A 20,325-nucleotide genomic window follows, 5' to 3' on the forward strand; every position below is an offset into this window, starting at 1 on the left:
CAGATTTCAAAATTTACGACGGTTTTGAGATTATGTACAGATAGAATCTTATTTGACAGATTTAATCATGTAAATATCAAACTGACTTGCCAAATCTGAAATTTACGACATCAGTGATTTGCGTGACATACTTATGATGTATGAGAAGTTTGTTCAGTGGTAGAACGTTGCAATCAACATAAAACGTCCCTGGATTTCTTTCCTGCTGCATTACTCACAAACTGCCCTCACTACGCCCTTGGAAACTAATAAAAATGTTAAGAACACTTGTGAAGAATAAAGGCAGTAGTGGTTGTAACTAGGGTTCCTGAGTCTTCATATCAAGTAAGTGTGAGCCATTCCTCCAGGGCAAATTTGGTCCCCGTGCTGACCCGACCCCGCTGGTCCTTGTCTTCCCTCGCTGTTTTCAGCAAGTCGGCAAACTCCAGCTGGCCTGCAACTTGCTGCTTGTTCTTGTCTATGATTAGGGCACTGGAAGAAATTTAAAGCAGCACTGTTATCATTCTTAGCAAGAATAGAATGTGTTGGATACAAATCAATAATAATATACTGGCAAAGTACATTACATCATCAGTGTCTGTCTATCTGTCCATTACTGTGCTCTCAAGTGGATTCAGTTAAATAAGATTGGTATATTTTCCCAGTACAACTATATACATAGGATCTGCCACAGATCAACATATAAAACTCAATTTTATTTAACCAGTCCAGGCAATATATTAGTGTCCGATTCCTTTCATAAATACAATTATTCACGTTTTGAAAAATATAAACTTTATTGATTTCAGGAGATTGGTTCAAGTACTAGTAGTACTTCAGTACTTAGGTGGATTTGTTTGACAGGACACTAGTAACATGATTTCCTCGTGTTTTTGTGGGTATATGGGGAAAACGATTTTGTTTTCGTCACTGGAGGTTTTGTATTTGGTGAAATAAGAAGTTATTTTGAAATGTCTGACAGCGAAGATATAAATTTGATCAGTTCTTTGGTTAAACAATTGCAGTGGTATTTCAACAAGAATTTTGACCAGCTGAAAAAGACTGTGGAATCTGAATGGGTGTCGGAGACGGCTGGAAAAGAGCCTTCTTCTTTTCGAAGTTTTCGGGGAGGTCTTGGCGGCGTTTCTCTGGCAGAAGGACGTTTTGTACAGGGTGGAACAGTCATCTATTTCAAATGCGGCACAGACGGGTACTTTGCTAGCGGATGTGCCGCAGACCCGCAAGGAACCACCAACTTCATGGGCATCGGGCGTGGCCGAGGAGTTACCAGACCGATGGCAGCAACCGCGTCTCCACGGATGCAGCTGTTCGTTCCAGCCAATGGCGGATAGTGATTATGATAAGTACTGGTTATTATCAAAAGAAAATTGTTTAAAATAGACTGAATTGCAGATTATTAAATTGTTTTTTCTGAATATTTTGAAAACTCGGTTGATATTTCACAACATTCTGGAAAGATAATTTAAAGGCTGATAATGAAATTTTGTCTTTATAGAAAATGTATACGTCTTATCTATCATTATCAAACCACAAAGTTTTATCATGAAAAACAATCAATCAACATTACGAAATAATGAGTTTGCATCTTTTGCAATTCATGATTTGATTCAGAAAAAGTGTGCTTATGAAGTACCTTTCATTCCACATAATGTCAATGCTTATGATATATTTTCAAGGTGAGACTAAAGGCGTTTTATTGAAAGGTTTATTGATACATAGAACACAAAATTCGTTGATCGATAAGTTAAGTATAATTGTTGATTATGATGATTATGGGACTTGTCAGGATTTTGTAATTATTTTAATACATTGTATAAGCCGCATTATGAAGACAGATTTGCTAAAGATGCACTCTTACTCCAAATTACCAAAATTAATACAATTGATTTGATATATCAAAAACGATGTTTAAATGTCGAAAACAATGTTTCTTACGAAGGATACCGAGTTTAATTTGAAAAGAAATGAGCATAACACATGATATTTCTACTCTATGAGATGATAGTAGACCACAGTAAATCTTTAAGCATTCACAAATCATTTAATATTTTTGCGTTTAAAGCTATTAAATACACGGTTACACACTTGTTCTCCATTATAATATTTTCCATAAATGCATTATTTAGTAAGTAGTTAAAGGTTTATCACTTAAAAATTATGTTTGTTATACAAGTGTATGTATTGATTTGAACAATACTGTCCCTAAATTAATGATTACACTCATAATTTGTCAAGAGAATTCATTGTTTTGGACTCCGTTCACAGAGGCAGTTGATGCTTTTTCTGTTTATTAGGGGAAAAGACAACAATCTGTCGGTACCTCCAGTTTATTAGATACCAAAAGTTTTGAATAATTTGGCATATTGTAAAGGTGAGAATGCTTCATTTAAGAAATATATTATGAAGTTTTGATTTTAAGAAAAGACCATATTTATGTTCCAGCTAGAAATATTCTACAATGTTTGGTACAGATGGATGTACAAGTGATGTTCTTATAGTAAGATTGGATTGTGATTTGTAATGGCAACTCATGGAATGCATTACTCTAGTCTACAAGATATTGTTACTAATTCATTATTGATAATATTATATAGAAGTTGTTTTACTTTTATTAAGTAAGATTTCTTTTTTGTATACCGGTTGTATATTCGGATCTGTTAGATGGCAAAAAACAGCTAGCATTTGTCAAACTGTCTCAAACAACCCAGAGGAGCAGTTCTCAGAAGTTAAAGATGTGATTTTGCTTTAGAGAGAAAATCTACTGTCTACTGTAACTATTCTTTAACTAACAAATTTAGAGCATGTTGTAAGAAATCAAATATATATAAAAAAAAAAAAAAAAAAAAGTTTACCAGCTTCACCTGTATCTATAGCCTTATGTTTAGTGATCGTTATTCAGGAAGATATAGTTAGTAAATCAAAACTGAAATCTATACTTTACGGTATTGGGCAAGTGTTTTTATGAAAATTATCTTTGTGGTGATACTTGGTTAAACTGTCTTTTGGGTAGCATAAGGAAAGTGGGAAAAAACGGTTAATAAAAAGGAGCTTATAAATAGTGAAATTTTTAAAAAGAAAGATGATTTTGAAAGACGCTTTAGTTTCTGAGAACAGTTCTTTGTGAAATTTATATTGAAAAGCCAATGACTGGCGTTAAAAGAGAAGGAAATAACGTTGTTATGGGTAAAACGCATACTGAATTTTGTCATGTATAATTGCTACATACATATTTGATAAAATCTGGCATAGACAGTGATCAATCAGAGTATGTTTTTAGAGCTGTGCGAATTTGTAGAAAAAAAACAAAAAACAAAAACTAATACGTATAAATTGAGAATTTTGGATAAACCAATTAGTTAGACAACTGTACATGATTTGTTTAAGACCAAATTAGTTAAAATAGGTTAAGATGCTAGTCATTTTGGTTTTCATTCGTTTCGTTCTGGTGGTGTCATAGCTTGTGCTGAAAAGAAATTATTTGAAAGACATTATTACAAAAACATGGAAGTTGGAATTGTGCTTCTTCCATGGACAATTATGTAAAAGAAACCTTAGTTACAGTGACACTGATTTTAGACTTATGAAACGTTTTATTTATGTTTAAAAGCATTTATTGACATTTACTAAGATACTCATTAAAGGTCTAATGAAGAGAGATATAAAGGGTTTTTTTGTGTGCTTTTTTAGGGGGATAAAGAGTAAAAAGTTAGTTTGATTATTTTGTATTCAATTAAGTTTGTGATATTTGGCTTGGATAGCCAGGGCTAGCTGCCCTTTTGTGATATTTGGCTTGGATAGCCTGGGCTAGCTGCCATTTTGAGATTTTTGGCTTGGATAGCCAGGGCTATCTGCCCTTTTGTGATATTTGGCTTGGATAGCCAGGGCTAGCTGCCCTTTTGTGATATTTGGCTTGGATAGCCAGGGCTAGCTGCCCTTTTGTGATATTTGGCTTCGATAGCCTGGGCTAGCTGCCCTTTTGAAATTTTTGGCTTGGATAGCCAGGGCTAGCTGCCCTTTTGTGATATTTGTCTTGGATAGCCAGGGTTAGCTGCCCTTTTGTGATATTTGGCTAAGAAAGCCAGGGCTATCTGCCCTTTTGTGATATTTGGCTTGGATAGCCTGGGCTAGCTGCCCTTTTGAGATTTTTGGCTTGGATAGCCAGGGCTATCTGCCCTTTTGTGATATTTGGCTTGGATAGCCAGGGCTAGCTGCCCTTTTGTGATATTTGGCTTCGATAGCCTGGGCTAGCTGCCCTTTTGAAATTTTTGGCTTGGATAGCCAGGGCTAGCTGCCCTTTTGTGATATTTGTCTTGGATAGCCAGGGTTAGCTGCCCTTTTGTGATATTTGGCTAAGAAAGCCAGGGTTATCTGCCCTTTTGTGATATTTGGCTTGGATAGCCAGGGCTAGCTGCCCTTTTGTGATATTTGGCTTGGATAGCCAGGGCTAGCTGCCCTTTTGTAATATTTGGCTTGGATAGCCAGGGCTAGCTGCCCTTTTGTGATATTTTGTTTGGATAACCAGGGTTATAGACCCTTTAGTGATATTTAGTTTAGATAGAGGCCGGGTTATAGGCCCTTTTGTGATATTTGGTTTGGATAGCCGGGGCTAGAGTTCTTTTTGGATATTTAGCTCAGATAGTTAGGCCTATATTCTCGTTTCTGGTATTTGGCTTGGATAGCCAAAATTTAAGTCCATTTGTGATATTTTGTTTGGATACCTAGGGCTAGCTGCCTGTTTGTGATAGTTTGTTTAGATAGCCAGGATCATAGGCCCATTAGTGGTATGTAGTTTAGATTACCAGGGATGGAGGCCCTTTTGTGATAGTTATTTTTGATAGCCGGGGCTAGAGTTCTTTTGTGAAAGTTGACTTTGATAGTCAGGGCTAGCTGCCCTTTTGTGATTTGTGACTTGTGACTGACTTAGATAGCCAGGGCTAGTTACCCTTTTATGATATTTGACTTGGATAGCCAGGGCTTGCTGTCCTTTTGTGATATTTGGCTTAGATCACCAGAGCTAGCTGCCCTTTTGTGAAAATTGGCTTGGATAACCAGGGCTAGCTGCCCTTTTGTGATATTTAGCTTGGATAGCCAGGGTAAGCTGCCCTTTTGTGATATTTAGCTTGGATAGCCAGGACTAGCTGCCCTTTTGTGATATATGGCTTGGATAGCCAAGGTTATGGGCCCTTTAGTGATATTTAACTTAGATAACCAAAATAGAGGCCCTTTTATGATAGTTTGCTTTGATTGTCGGGGTTAGAGTTCTTTTCCGAAATTTAGCTTTGATAGTTAGGGCTAGATGCTCTTTTGAGATAATTGACTTGGATAGCCAGGGTTATCTGCCCTTTTGTGATATTCGACTAAAATAGCCAGGGCTAGATGACCTTTTGTGATATTTGGCTTAGATAGCTAGGGATAGCTGCCCTTGTGTGATATTTTGTTTGGATAGCCAGGGTTATTGGCTCTTTATTGATATTTAACTAAGATAACTAGGGACAGAGGCCCTTTTGTGATAGTTGGCTTTGGTAGCCTGGGTTAGAGTTCTTTTCGGATATTTAGCTTAGATAGTTGGGGCTAGATAGCCTAGACTTGAAGTCCTTCTGTGATATTTGGTTTGGATAGCCAGGGGTTAAGGCCCTTTTATGATAGCTAGCTGATATAGCTAGAACTTGAGACACTTTTGTGATGTTTACCTTAGGGCAAAATGCACTTTGTGAGCTTAAGTTTAGATAACTTTGGATATAGGCCTTTTTGTGATATTAAGCTTGGATATTCAAGGATAAAGGCCCATTAGTGATATCTTGCTTCGTCTAGAGACCATTTTGTGATATGTTGCCAATATAACTAAAGCTAGAGGCCCATTCAAGAAATTAGATTAAATGAGATACCCTTTGTGATAGTAAGCTTTGATAACCAAGGATAGAGACCCTTTGTGATATTTAGGTTTGATAGTTAGGTATAGAGACCTATTAGTGATATTTCGGTTTGATAGTTATGTACAGAGATCTTCAAGAAAGTGATCTAGGTTAGATAGTTATGTAATGAGACACGTTTGTCATATTATGTAAGTTGAGAAGTGTCTTGAGGACTTCAATTTGGAAGGGACACTGTTAAAGGTAATATTTACTTTTTATTGTATTTGTTACATATATATATTTATCTGTTACATGAATAATAAGAATAGATATAGCAATAATTGATTGGATATTACCCTCTTTGTTTGTCTCGACATGTTCACCAAATACATTGCCAATTCCTAAACTGTTTGTGTTGTTGTATTTTGAGAATAGTGAATAAGTAGTTTACTCACGTATTGAGTGAGTAAATACAATTATTGACATAAATTTGATAATATTTCCCGCCCATCCAATCCCTATTTTCAGGTTGATTTTCCTGTTACATGTGCTCTATTAACATGCATATTTATTTTCATTTACAGAATTCCACTGTTTGATTGCCTAACATTAGTTAGTAACATATTTGTTACTTTTATGATTTAAGATTTACCGTATGTTTAAAGTTTCGTTCCAGTTGTTTCATGATGTTTTCTAAGATACCAGTCATTATTGATGTTGCTGACTCTAAGGACGGATGTGGCCACGATTGACCAAGGTTACGATCCATATTTGCTCAGACGCTATAACCAATCTTTCAGCATCCAAATACTGCCTTTTCCTGTGTACATGTTCACCAAATACATTGCCAATTCCTAAACTGTTTGTGTTGTTGTATTTTGAGATTAGTGAATAATTAGTTTACTCACGTATTGAGTGAGTAACATGCTTTTTTAAAAATAACAAAAAATGACCTTAACTGTTTTATCTGCACTGATGATAAGCTGAATATTATGCAATGCACATTTTCCCATATAACATACATTGAATAATTTCAAACAGAATATGTATCTGATCGTTTTAATTCAGTTTATAGGAGAGGTGAATACTGAGATTATATCCAGTAAGAATCACAACACAAACTTTTAACAAAATTTGCTTTCTTATACGGTAAATGGTGATGTCACACCCGGTTAATTTAATAATGTAGTAGTCGAAATTAGCACCAGTCCGCAATCCCTGCACTGGTAAAATGTCTTTCAGGCTTGCTCAAATTCTGAATTTTATATAGCAGGGCTTGTTAAAAAATTTGATGCCAAGAATTCCGGCTTGTTCATCCAAAAGTCTAATTTTGATGACTAATACTCCACCTAAGTACTGAAGTACTACTAGTACTGACATCATAATTTTGTTATACGCTCCTAACATCATTTCCGTTTTAAAATATAGAAATTGACGAACATTTAAAGAATGTTTTCATAAAATCAAAAGCAAATATTTAAGTTTTAAGTCTGATAATATAAATGAACAATAAACTACTTTATTCAAATAAACTTTGATCATAAAATCGAAATTAGAAATAAACGTATGACTTGCTGGAATTTATAAAATGTAAGTTATTTACAAACATGCAAAATGATGTTGTAATGTTCTACATAATTTATACAGAAAAATAAGTGAAATTTATGTTAAACAGAAAAAAGGTATAGCATGTGATCAATATATATATATATACATGTCGACTTGCTTACATAATGATATTCCTGAATGCAGATACTAATTTTCACAGGTAATTTCCAAGCTACAATAGGTACAACACAAGTTGGCAGAGACTGTTGTTTTATGGCATTACAGAGAAAAACAAACACTTAATTAGCAGAACTTCAATAATGAGGTAGATAATCACACCCTCGTTGAAATGAAACAAAAATGTTGTTGCTTCCCTTGGAATATTTTGTGTTTGTTCTTATTGTTATAATCATGTTAGCAGTATCACAAACAAATCTAGAGTTTTAATGTCTCATAAGGAAATTTTACTGTATGTGTAATAGCTTTATTTAAAAAGTACAAAGACAATAACCAATCTTGAAAAAAAAAAACTAATACACATTTGAAATTGGGAGTAATAATAATCTTTGGAAAGCAACTGTGAGATAACTGAATTTCTGAAGCACATGCAAACTAATGTTCTTTAAACTGAACATTACCTGAACAGTTCTGGTATATCTGAGGAATCCCCTTCATCCTTATTTCCTTCATCTTCCCTGGATGCCACAATAGCCTTGACCTTTGACCTGTCAAACCAGGCACATGCTCCTACTTCCTCTGGATCCATGTTGACCTTGACCTCCAGGGAAGTGGAGGTGAACTCTGGCTTGAGTCTAGCATGGAGGTACACCACAGCATGGTGACGCTTGGGCTGGCCCAAGGATAGCTTCGGTGGGAACACTGACTAAAATATGTGTTATATTCACCATGTCTTGTGTTATCTGTGTGAATTCAATTACTTTGACATTTGGGCCAAAATATTGCCATTTTACTTTAATGTCAATACATGTCCATATTTTTTTGCAGAATGGCACAATTCATTTAATTAATTCAATAAATAAGAACTTTGATAAAATAACAATTTCTTTGACAAACTAGAGTTATCACAGTAAGTGCCAAATGTCCCTAAAGTGCAATCCAGGTCAATGGATTATGTAATAACTAAATGCCTTCATTCAGGAAGAGCTATCATAAACTAAAAGCAGAGGCCAAACCCCATGCCAGATAACCTCAAGTGTGGGTGAGAGTCAAAGGGAAGGTAGAGTTGTTGAACAGAACACATTGCCTTTATGTACCAAACACATGTGCCAGTTTATTTAAAAATCCTCTTGTGCACAACAAAGCTACAGTCTGGATATGGGTACTCTATGCACATATATGCAGCATTCCATAATGATTAAACTGTCATGATTTTAAAGTGTGCCCTTGAACTTTTGGGATGGGTTTATTTGTCTTGCACATAACACATGGTCTTTATGTACCAAACACATGTGCCAAGTAATTTTGAATCCCTCCATGCATGACAAAGTTAAATCCCGGTCACATAAAACCAGAAGGACAGATGGGAACATACACAAGTGAAACAATCAACATAATAATAAAAAATAATGCATGAAATCACTCATGATGTTCACAATAGGAGTGGGCAGGAGAGCGCCTGATTTTGTTTTAAATACCACATCATAACAATCATAAACACCACCATCTTTCATGAACATGCTAAATACCAGTATAATTATACCTCCCATACTGCAAGAATGGAGACCGGACTGGTGCACATGTCTTCTGTAATGGTTAAACCAGTCTCCTCATGCAACTCACGTAATCCTGCACTGCTCAACTATGGAAAAACATACTGAGACCTTGTTTAAAGGTACCGGTATCAATGCCTAACAAACACCTAACTAGATACAACAAACACATTACATAAATATCACATCATTTATTGTAAATGTTCGCTTAACTGCCTTGGCACCAAGAATAGACGTTAGAGGGGGTGGTGTGTAACTTAGGAGCACCAGTTTTGGAGGACACCCCCGTACATTTTGTACATATTCTATTTCCTTTTTTCTATGTTTTTATTGACATAAAAAGTAAACTCAGAAGATTTGGACCCCCCCTTCAGTTCCCTGGATCCGCTAGTGAGCAAGAACATTGATCAAAACACTTAATAACATATAAAGTATAAGTTTAATTGGAACCAGCATCAACTTGAAGGCAATTAAGTTTTTATTAATTAATTAAAGATTTTCTAATATGTTTTTATAACAATGCACGTACTCAAAAACATTTTACTTTCATTAAGAATTCAAAGACATTTTTGTCTATCAAATGTAATCAACAATGTATTTTGACTCAGTTCTATTATAACTTACAGTTTCATCTGGTTCAATGTGTCCTCCTGAAATAGATGACATTTTCAATGTTAAAAAAAAAACAGTTAAGTACTGTAACATTCAATTTCTATTTTAACAATGACAGCGGTCCATTGTGCATGACAGAGATAATGAAGTGGTGTTTCAAGTAATTTTCATCTTTGCAGTTTATTTCAATTGATCAGTTCATCATTTTACATAGATTCTGATAAAAAAACTGAAGTCAAAGTAACACCATTTGACCGGGTGTTAAAAAAAGAATTTAATCTTAACATAAAGTCAAACAACCATTTTATCAGGCGGACCGAAATTCTTTAAAGCAATACAATCACGTTACAACGTATTATTCTTATAGCATCAAAGAAACAAAAAGCAACAGATTTATTTAAATATTCCTTATTATTACCGGCAGGTACCCAGATCCCGGGGAAAGTCCGGAGGTGTTCTGCCCGTCGTATCAGAAGGATGTGACCGTTCCCAGACTCCAGGATGACTGCTGCCCCGCAGTCCATTCCTCTGTTGTTTATCTCCTCTGGAAGACGTGCAATTTCCTCCTTTGTCAAAGCGTGGAAAGGGCAGAATGGTGGATGCTATCATGAAGTAAATTTACTGTATTGGTAAGTATTCATAATGTATGATCCATTTTCAAAACTCTAAATAAAAGAATCTAGCTGATAAATAAATTTCTGGTTGCTATGTTTTAAACTTGTAAGTAAATGTAAACTTTATTATGAACAGATTTCTTTAACTCTTTAATCTTGTTTAAATTAAGTAATTCTATCAAAAACATACTATTTGAACCCATTTCCTATTAATTACTTTGCTCTGTTTTTACCTCAGAGCACCAACCTGCTGTGTGATCAAACAAAGTAACACTCAGATTTTTGTTTCACTTGAAGAATTAAATCTAGCAACAAATGAACCATGTCCATGTAAGATTGTTTGTGTTCACATGTATGATTACAGTACTCGGGTTCACCTTAAGTTTTACGAGGTGTTTGTCAGTCTGTGGTGGAGAGATAAGAAGGCTGGCACCGTCCAGGTCCACAACACAGGAGCACACACCATCTGCACATCCCGGGGACAACTCATCGACCAGACACTAGTGATATAGTTTATATACATTGTTACATTTGCCTCCATGTATCACTGAGATCAGTCCATACGGTAATAATACATTTCCTTTCATCAAAATATGCTTTCTGAAAGTTTGAGGTTATAATCATTGCAACAAAATGCTTTGAAGTCACTTGTACATGTAAACAAATATCAGAGAATTTATAATAATAGTGGTTTTAAATTAAACATTTCAGTTAGCAGCATTATATGTTGATACCTGTGTGAAGTGAGCACTTTCAAATGCTCCATTTTTCAACAGTTTCACCAGAACCCGTTTGTTTGGTGGCTGAGCCATTGTTTCATATCGGAAACTCAAACTTGAACTTGTAGACAGAGGGTGACACTTGGAGTTGATGGTGGAAACCTTCAGAAAATGTTTGAGATTCGGAGTCAGTTCGAATATACTGAGAGCTCCTTGTTTGAAGAACTGCAATGTCAGCATTAAAATCTAAAAAGACAAGGACATTTAAATACATGTAAATCATATTGTGTAGATAAACAAGAAGGTTATCAGTTAGCTTCCAATTTGCATGGTTAATCATTTTTGAAAATGCTTTTATTTTAAGTTCTATGTGACTAAGGATGAAATAATATGTTTGAATATCTTCATTTATTAAATGCTTTCCAGCTGTTCTGCTTAACAGAGACGTATTTATTAAATAATTTCACTGTTCCAATTTTAGCCAGGTGCACAGAGCTGGGTCACAATTTCAACAATGCTATTTTTCAAAAAAAGATATATTCAATTTGGCACATTTTTTTAAAAAACTAAATTAGTTTACCGTTGTTTTATATCACTTTAAGGCATTTTTTTTTTAAAAGAAAAATGTAAGACTGTTAAAAAACTAAATTAGTTTACCGTTGTTTTATATCACTTTAAGGCATTTTTTTAAAAAGAAAAATGTAAAACTGTTAAAAAACTAAATTAGTTTACCGTTGTTTTATATCACTTTAAGGCATTTTTTTAAAAAGAAAAATGTAAGACTGTATATATCAATATAAAGTTCACTTTGTGAACAACAAAAGTACACATTATATGAGTTGCTATGCAGCAAGTGAAATATGGCTTTTGGTGCTCACTAGTAGAAAAATTAATTGTGATCTTTAATACACTGAAAAAAAAAACAATTATCCTCTTCATCAAAATTTATGATAATAAAAAGTAACATTTATAGATCTAACATAAATGTGAAACGGTAAAACCCTTCTGTTGGTGTTCTGCTCTTTACGGTCCACATATATTTATTCAATCATCATAAAAAAGAAAGAAACTTTATTAAACTAAATTTTATACAATGCATGAGGGCCTATAAAGATACCCTGTTAAATCATTAAAATTGTTTATGTCTACACTGTTTAAAATAAAGTACATTTTTACATTGAATGTTCCCATAAACTTAGAGAATGTTACCTGAATTACCTTACATTGATTTCTTTTATAAATAGTGATGATAGGTTAAGAAGTTTGAACTATCATGTCGTCTGCATGAAAAGTGAACATATTTAGTTTGGCTTTGGCATTTGAATTGTCGAGAACAAATATGCCGACTCCTTCTTAGATATCTTAATTGTGTGCAATTCTATGTCAGTAGCATATCAGTTATAACAACATAATTGCATAAAATTATATCAATAGCACAGTACCCTGTTATAGATATTGGTGGTGAAATGAATAATCAATTTAATAAATTCACTTATTTCACTTCGTACAAAATTATATATCAATATATAATATATCTTACAAGTGTCATAATAAATGCATGTCATGATTGTAATCATGGCTGGAGGCCTAATATACTTTAAATAAACGATTATTTTATTTAAAGAATTAAGTACACTTTCACTTTCACTTTGAGTTGCACCCCGCCCTAGTCAACAGCATCTTAATCCCAAGGTCACCAATCAGTCTACCTGTGATCTTTAACACAAGTGATCACCGCCCTTTCAGCATTTGTGTATTCAATTTTTCAATAGTGTTTAGATTCTACCTGTTTATGTCGTCATGCTCCGGTATGTAACAAAATGTTGGTTACACTCCTTCAACTCTGACTCACTTCATTTCACACGGACTGGTTACCTGATGTTTTAACTTTTTGCTCTGGATCAGCAAAACGCTTATTGCTTTAATTATACATGCAAGCGTCTTCTGCAACCGATAAATCATAGCAAATAAAACCAGTCTATTTTCACCTGTGAAATCATAGATCAAAGGGAAACTAACGTATATTTTTGCTGATTTAATTTTTTTTCGCTCCTCATGAAAATGGTAAATAATAGGTAAGGTGATATTTTTATTCCAAATTATTGTATAGGTGCACCTGGCGTTATATATTATGCGATAAATACATCAAAAACATGTATCATTCATGTCAGATACTGTACGTATGATTTTCAGATTTCCCCATTTCCATTCAAATAAAAACAAGCTCAGAATTCAGCCAGGAAGGTCTTCATTCTACAAAGTGTTAATAGTACGGTAATGGATTGCTTTGGCCTTTAAGTATATTCTGTCGTAAACATCATTTCTTAGTCAGTCTTAAAAAGGAAATGTGCTAACTGATTGCAGTTTGTCACTTTGTGCAGACCATTGTTGGAGAAGAGCACCCAGTGTGGGTTCGATTCCACTACTGCAAGAATAATAGCACAGCATTTTAACCAACTGACCTAACTGGGCAGCTGGATTTTACCTAGCCCACACTACACTCCTCCCCAATTAACTAGGCAGGCATTCCTGCATTTTACTGCTGCGACCAAATTAACCTGGGAGGAAAGTGGCTCAAATCCACCACTGCAGGGTCACTAGCATGGCACTCATACCAATTGAGCTCAGCAGGCAATTGTTTCTATACCTATACACTAGTGATGTTCCGATGATCGATTATAATCGAAAATCGATTGGTCGGGCCTGAAATCGGCGCCAATCGAAAGTATTTAGTTATAATCGATTATCGAAAAAAAAAAATTCAAATGTTATCTTTAACAAAATGGCTGATGAAAGCCACAATGAGCAAGAAAATGAACTATTTTTTATACAACAACACTTAATAACTTCAATCATAGACATAAGGTATATGCATATAACAATTAAGAGTTTAATACTGTACATGAATAAAACTACAACTCAGGTACTATCTAGTATTTTAAAAACCAATTGTACTATCGATAATCGATTACTTGAGTGGAACCGATCATCGATAGTAAAATTGCAACCGATTCCCAACACTACTATACACTATACTATTGTGCTAAAAAGTAATCTCATTAAAAAAAGTCAAATAAATAATGGCCATTTGGCGATATGATTATCTTGAAAACCTGTTGAAGAAATACATGTATACATCTTAAACATAAATATACTCACTCAGACATGAACAAGATTAATCTTATTTAAAGGAAAAAAATAATGCTTCATGCTGCCATTAGTCCGGCTTTAATCTTGTTCAACATGTTGTGCATGTATTACACGTCTATGATTTTAGACTAACACTTTAACCATGTAGTTTTTATGGGTCAGAAACGGCTGCCTTGTAAGGTCTGTCAGACTAAGAGTGCAATGTAAGTGTTCCAGTGTTTGTGGGTTTCAAGTCCTACTCTGGGTGCACACGGTTTATTTTAACCATGGCCATAACTTAATTTACCCTTTATGACCATATCTCAGTAACAGTTCAAGACATCCAAACATCTAACTCGTTTCCAGTGACAATACACATGTATATTTTGCAAGATTTTCAGCTTAAACTTTCAAGGAAGAGAAATAAATAGTCTGTCCTGAGTTGTCAGGGTTTTCTCAATATGAAAATACATAAACTAACAGTTTCATTAAATTTAGTGTTGTGTTGTGTATTTTTTTAAGCAAAGCAAGAACATTTTCTAGTCATGTACTTCTAGAGCTCATGGCATTGTGAGAATCTCACAATCATTTAAAGGCAATTATCTTAAAATTGTGACATGAGCACAGGTAGCTTTACACATTGCTTTTAGACATAATGTATATGACGTCTTGTTGATGCATATGTACATGTACTTAAGACTTGTATTGTTTTAAGATATACTATTGTTGACCATCTGAACAAAAATTGCCCAGTTAAAAAACAACTTTGTTACTCAAAAAAAGTTGAAGATACATGTATACATGTGAAATGTTGAAGGAAAGCTACCTTAAATCAAATTTGCTTATGATTGTGTAGTAAAATGCCTCTGGCTTAACGGTAATTTGTGGAGATGCACCCTTTGATGGAGCCTTGGTATCGACTTGGAATGATCGTGATGAATGAGTATGTTATGCTTTCATCAGGTGACTTGAAAATTCAAAGCTTATGAACTCGGTAAGGACTGTGAGTAGGGTTTGTTTTTGGTCCCAAGGAGAGATAAAATATCTTCTTATTATGGGCATTGCAGTCAGTCTCAATTGCAGTTAATGTAATAGGGGGTGTAACTGGGGTACATGACCGGTCACCCTGTCCTCATTCCAGTAGTCTTTGTGAAGGAATTCTTCTGAACTAAGGAAGAGGTAAACTCCCATCAGAAAAAAATGGTCATTTTGAGCGACTATTTCATTGGTAATGCTGAAACATTGTGTGCCTTAGTGACCTAGTCATGATTTATGTTACTACTTCAGTTTAAACTAATTTCTTTTTGCTCAATTGTGACGGAAGCTGACAGCTTATAGCATCGTGATAGAGTCCATTTTCTGGTAAAACACGAGTATACACTTTGAGATGCCATCAGAAAGTACTTGTATCCAAGGTGGGGATCAAACCCACAACCTCTTGGGTGAGAGGTGGACTCCTAAGCCACTAGATCACTTTTGCCCTGTTAGAGATCAATCCCACAGTTTTTCGGTGATAGGTGGACATCTATACCACATATAGACACCCGCACTATCACATGTAATGCACCAGTCAATTGTAACCACGGCCCCCCCCTCCCCCCCCTCCCCCCCCCCCCAGGTCTGGGGAATAGCGGGGACTTTGACTTTCGGTTCAGCCAACCCCGGGTAAAATCTCCGCCCTGCGGGCCACGAACAGATGGTAATATCCCCGCCAAATGCCCCTGCACCTAGGGACCCTTGGTCAGGCCCATTCCCCGCTATATTTTGCGCGAAGACAAACCACTACATTCACCCGGCACTGCAGGGCCATCTGAAAGGTAAAATAACAGCCCTTTTCCCCGGCCATCCCCGGTATACCCCCGGACCGGGGGGGCCCGTGGTTACAATTGACTGGTGCATAACTGCTTCAATGGTCTGTGTTTGTTGCTGGTGTATGAACCGATAACAATGTTCAATCTGAGTAGCCTTAAGGTCAAAGTTCTGAACAAGGTGTGTAATGTACCAGTAGTTATTTAAAGTTTATTTAGGTATTGAGTATCAGTAATTTAGTTTGCAAACCTACAAGGCCTAGGGACCTGTTTCATAAAAGATCTTAGTTTTCAAATAAAATTTTCTCCCACCTCAGATAAGTAGATCCCAAAATTTAACCATGCTAGAAATTCTTATCTTGCTCAAGAGCAATGATAAAACAAGTACCTGTATGGAACTCCTTTTTAATGGTCATCACATTGTAATTTCCTCCCTTGTTGAAGACTGTCATCTGTACCATCATAGAATCCTTGTCTTGTGACAATATTTAGAATGCTATTAAAATTAATTATTTCTCGCTTCAAATGTCTCCATAAGAAAGTTTGTTACGCACCTTTCAAGAAATAATGCTTCAATTTCCTCAGAACTATTTAATGATCGATGTGACTATTAACATAATCTGAATCATTGCGCGCATATCCATGACAACCATGAATTATCACATATCCATACACATTTATTTTCACTAGGCAAAAAAGAGTTCCAGCAAAAAATACATTTTTACTTAATTTTGTTTAACTGAGGTGGGAGAAAAGGCATCTACCATAGCTGCTCGTGTAAGATAGGTTCATCCCAAGCCTCGGGCAGGTTGTTTTGTGGAAACTCGGTAAACCTCGTTTCCACACCCTACGGTCGGGTCTAACACTCTCGGTCATGGAAGATCTTTATAATCTTAGGGTCATATTATTCATAAATGTATTTTCGTTATCTTGCTATCATATTTGTTATTTAATATTCACTAAAATCCTTGAATGAAACAAGGCCCAGACTTTTCATGGAAACAAGTCTATCTTCAATTTAAGTCAAACCCTTACTGTGGACCTAGACATTTGCATGTCAAGCTGCAAGAATGTTTTGAGTAAAGGTTGTAAAAGAATCAGAACTTTTATAAGCAAAGTTACAATAAGGAAGTACAGATTAGGTTAAAAAGTAAAAAGAAGTTTGATAGCTCCCTATGGTGAGACATTTTCAATCTGACAGACAGCCTGATTGAACTGCTCCAGGGTGCTCTATTATGGGTGGGAGGTTGTTCCAATGGAAGACAGCTCTTGGGAAGAAAGAGAATTTTGTAGTTACAAGTCACTGGTGGCAGATATTAATCTGTATGCCTCCTATATAGATTATACTCTCTTCAAACCAAACCAATTAATTTCAATAAAAGCAACTTGTTTTAACCTCCTTTTCCATTCTATTATTTAATCATTATAATGACTGTAACATGATCAAATTTGGATTTTGCAAGAATACATCTGTTTATAAGTATTTTGACATCAGTTTATCATTTCTGTATACCTTATTCCAGTCCAAGGAATTTACTACAGGCTTCCTTTTGTTCTATATTATTATTAAACTTTTAAAAGGATGGCACAAAATTTCACAAGTTTTGACATTAAAGTCACTTTGATCTTGAGTAACGTAACTGTACATAGGTCATTGGTAAAGCAAACTGCAATTTAAATTATTGAAGGTTATAATTTAAATCTTAACCACATTAACTCCAGGCCTATGGTGGACACCTTTAACTGCCTTTGTTGTTGGTCATATCTGGCCATACCAGGAGGGTATTGGATTGATTTTCTACATAAAGTTAATTGGAGAATTTACTAACATGGAGTTCATGGATAGGTCATATGACATGCTTCGGTGGTCTTGGTAGGGAGATCATCTTGTATAGCAGGTGGCAGCCAATGTGTGTTCATGCCATCTGACTTATTGAGTGTGTGGGGGTGCAGATATAATTCAGTTGTGTTTTGAAATATGCATTAGTTTTTGTCAAATACCATTCTGTCGTCCATGTAGGAATGATTCTGAAATACTGGGATTACGTTGTAAATTCTTTTCCATGAATTTTGCATAAATGCTGCATATTGCTATTGGACTTTGCCTCCAATATCATGGCAGCTTCCAAATTCATTGCAAATTCCAAATCATGTAGAATTAATCTGTCTTATTGCCACAAACTGTTTAATGGTTTTGAGGTGTTTTTACTGATGTTACTGAAGATTTTGTTATTTACTTTGTGCAAGTCTTTGAAATGTGCTTAAATGCACTACATATATGCTACTGAATTACGTCCTGCGTAATGATTTACCATTCTACACTCATAATTTATTATACATCAAAATACAGAATTAGAATTAAATAATCTCCCCTTCTTTTCAAGAGGATAAGCACTCAAAATGCTTATTCATACAGCCTGACCTAAATTTCTTGCCAAAATGTTTTTATTTGAATTCAAGTGCTAATTTAAAACTTGAAACCGTGTAGAATCAGCTGTAATAGATTCATCTCATTTAAATATTATAATAAGATGCCTTTATGCACTATTTATAAATTGTTAATTTTCCAAGTATGAGATATATATTGCAACATAATGTTAGAATGTATTAGAAACAATAGATAACTTTTAGATATTGCTTAAAATCGCTAAAATGCTTTTTGAAACAGACTTATTTAAAAACAAAGTTTATTTCCCAATTATGAGGTCAGGCGTACTGAGAAAAAAATAAGGTGTCCAATATTTGGCTCTGTCAAAGCTTAGTATCCAACTATCCATTGAAAGGTATATAATAGTTGACCTTTCAAAAATTGCTTGTTATGCAGGTTAGCGATTGAATATTATACAGTGTAATAAAATTACACCACCTACTGCAATCAATGCACTGATTATTATATTTAACGACTGGGTCAGTCTAATTGTAGCCTTATATTTGCTTCCTAGCTTGTTTGTATTGGCCTTGTTGTCTGGCATCAGTGGTTTGCTAATCCTTGTTTGCTGTCCCAGCTGGCAAACAGTGGTATCAATAAAACTCCCATCTTGTTGTGTTATAAATGTATAAAGGCAAAGTCATATAGATGTCAGTGTTATGCTGTAGATGTTCAATGATAACTGAACTTACACTACTGGAATACTGTGAAAAAAGGTAAAAAAAGATGAGCTTCAAAGTTTCTAAATTCTTTTGTTAGAAGTATTTCCATTAAAGGCATGCAATGAAACTACTAGCTGGACTTGATGGGCATGTTCATTTTGAAGTGTTCCTTTCCTGGTTTCTTTTAGTTTTTACAGTCCTGAATGGACTTGAAATTTTGTCATAACTTCTGTTATTGAAAAAAAAAATGAAAAAGGATTAAATAAGGAAGCTGTCACTGTAAGTTTTTCATTAGGCCAAAACGATCTTTGTTTCCACTACCTTCTCCAAATAATTGGGTGGGTAAGGTAGGCATTGTTATTTTATTTTTTCTAAAAAAAAATTATTGAGAATTAGGACTCTTTACCAAGCCATAATTACCTGAAATTGTATTCCATATTGAATTATAATACATGATTAAACTATTAAACCATTCAACTGCATGCTCTACCTGGACCAAGATAGTGTATAAGTTCAGCGAAGTGTAGACTGTGACTGAAGTGCACAGTGTGGCGAGGTATAAATTGTTGACCACTCCGCTTGTCACAGGCATAGAGAGGGCTGGCTGTACTGCGGTTCCAGTCCGCATTGTGCTCACTACCAAGTTGGGATGAATGGTCTTTCCTAGCTCCCTGCATGGCAGTTGTTTGTGTTTAAATACCTTGAGGACTTTTGTAATTTTTGTGTTGTTTTAGAGTGCATTTAATTTGACATTTTAAGGTGCTACAATTCTCTTAAAAATATTTAAGTTTTACAAATTTTGGACTTCTTGTTAATTAAGTTCTGTTGGATTAAAAGAAAGGTAACTAGTTGTATTTTTGTGAAATGGCTTTAGTAACTTAAACACCGGGGTACAACAGTTTGTTATAATTTATTTTTGAACATTATATTGAATACTAATGTTTTCCATTAGTCAATAGTATTGCATCAGGAAAGAGTTTCAAATTGGAAACTAGTTAGATTTTGCAGAAAAAGAGAGATACTTTATTTAGATTTTATTTCGACAGACTTTCTAAATTTATCTACTTGGGATTTAAAGCCATATCTTGCTTTGAAATTGTCATTAGCTTTTAAGAATATGGTGAAATATATGTTAAATAGATTTTATATATATCTAAAGCTTAACTAACAATACAAACATCAGAATGATTAGATCACCAATCAGACTTACAATTTTGTTTAAA

General features: G+C 34.9%; 2 protein-coding genes across 3 annotated transcripts in view; one reads left to right on the forward strand and one right to left on the reverse strand.

The window, feature by feature from the left end:
• Nucleotides 1–20,325, reverse strand: part of LOC128226942 (nucleoside diphosphate-linked moiety X motif 17-like) — a 24,244-nt gene continuing 3,919 nt past the window's right edge. Inside the window, exons 2-8 of the mRNA XM_052937063.1 lie at nt 11,091–11,321; nt 10,734–10,856; nt 10,161–10,344; nt 9,755–9,780; nt 9,121–9,219; nt 8,039–8,283; nt 1–471 (exon numbers count right to left, since the gene is read on the reverse strand). Coding sequence (XP_052793023.1) covers nt 321–471; nt 8,039–8,283; nt 9,121–9,219; nt 9,755–9,780; nt 10,161–10,344; nt 10,734–10,856; nt 11,091–11,315 — 1,053 coding nt within the window. The 5' untranslated portion in view covers nt 11,316–11,321 and the 3' untranslated portion in view covers nt 1–320. The remainder of the gene's footprint in view (nt 472–8,038; nt 8,284–9,120; nt 9,220–9,754; nt 9,781–10,160; nt 10,345–10,733; nt 10,857–11,090; nt 11,322–20,325) is intronic.
• LOC128226940 (uncharacterized) overlaps nt 13,028–20,325 on the forward strand; it is a 19,858-nt gene continuing 12,560 nt past the window's right edge. The window contains exon 1 of one of the 2 annotated variants that reach the window (XM_052937060.1): nt 13,028–13,150. The gene's annotated coding sequence lies outside the window, so the exon portion shown is untranslated. Of the gene's footprint in view, nt 13,151–19,687; nt 19,944–20,325 lie in introns of those variants that run through there. The other variant, XM_052937059.1, reaches the window with a different exon arrangement.

This window comes from Mya arenaria, chromosome 3, assembly GCF_026914265.1.
Source record: "Mya arenaria isolate MELC-2E11 chromosome 3, ASM2691426v1".
Lineage (NCBI taxonomy): Eukaryota > Metazoa > Mollusca > Bivalvia > Myida > Myidae > Mya > Mya arenaria.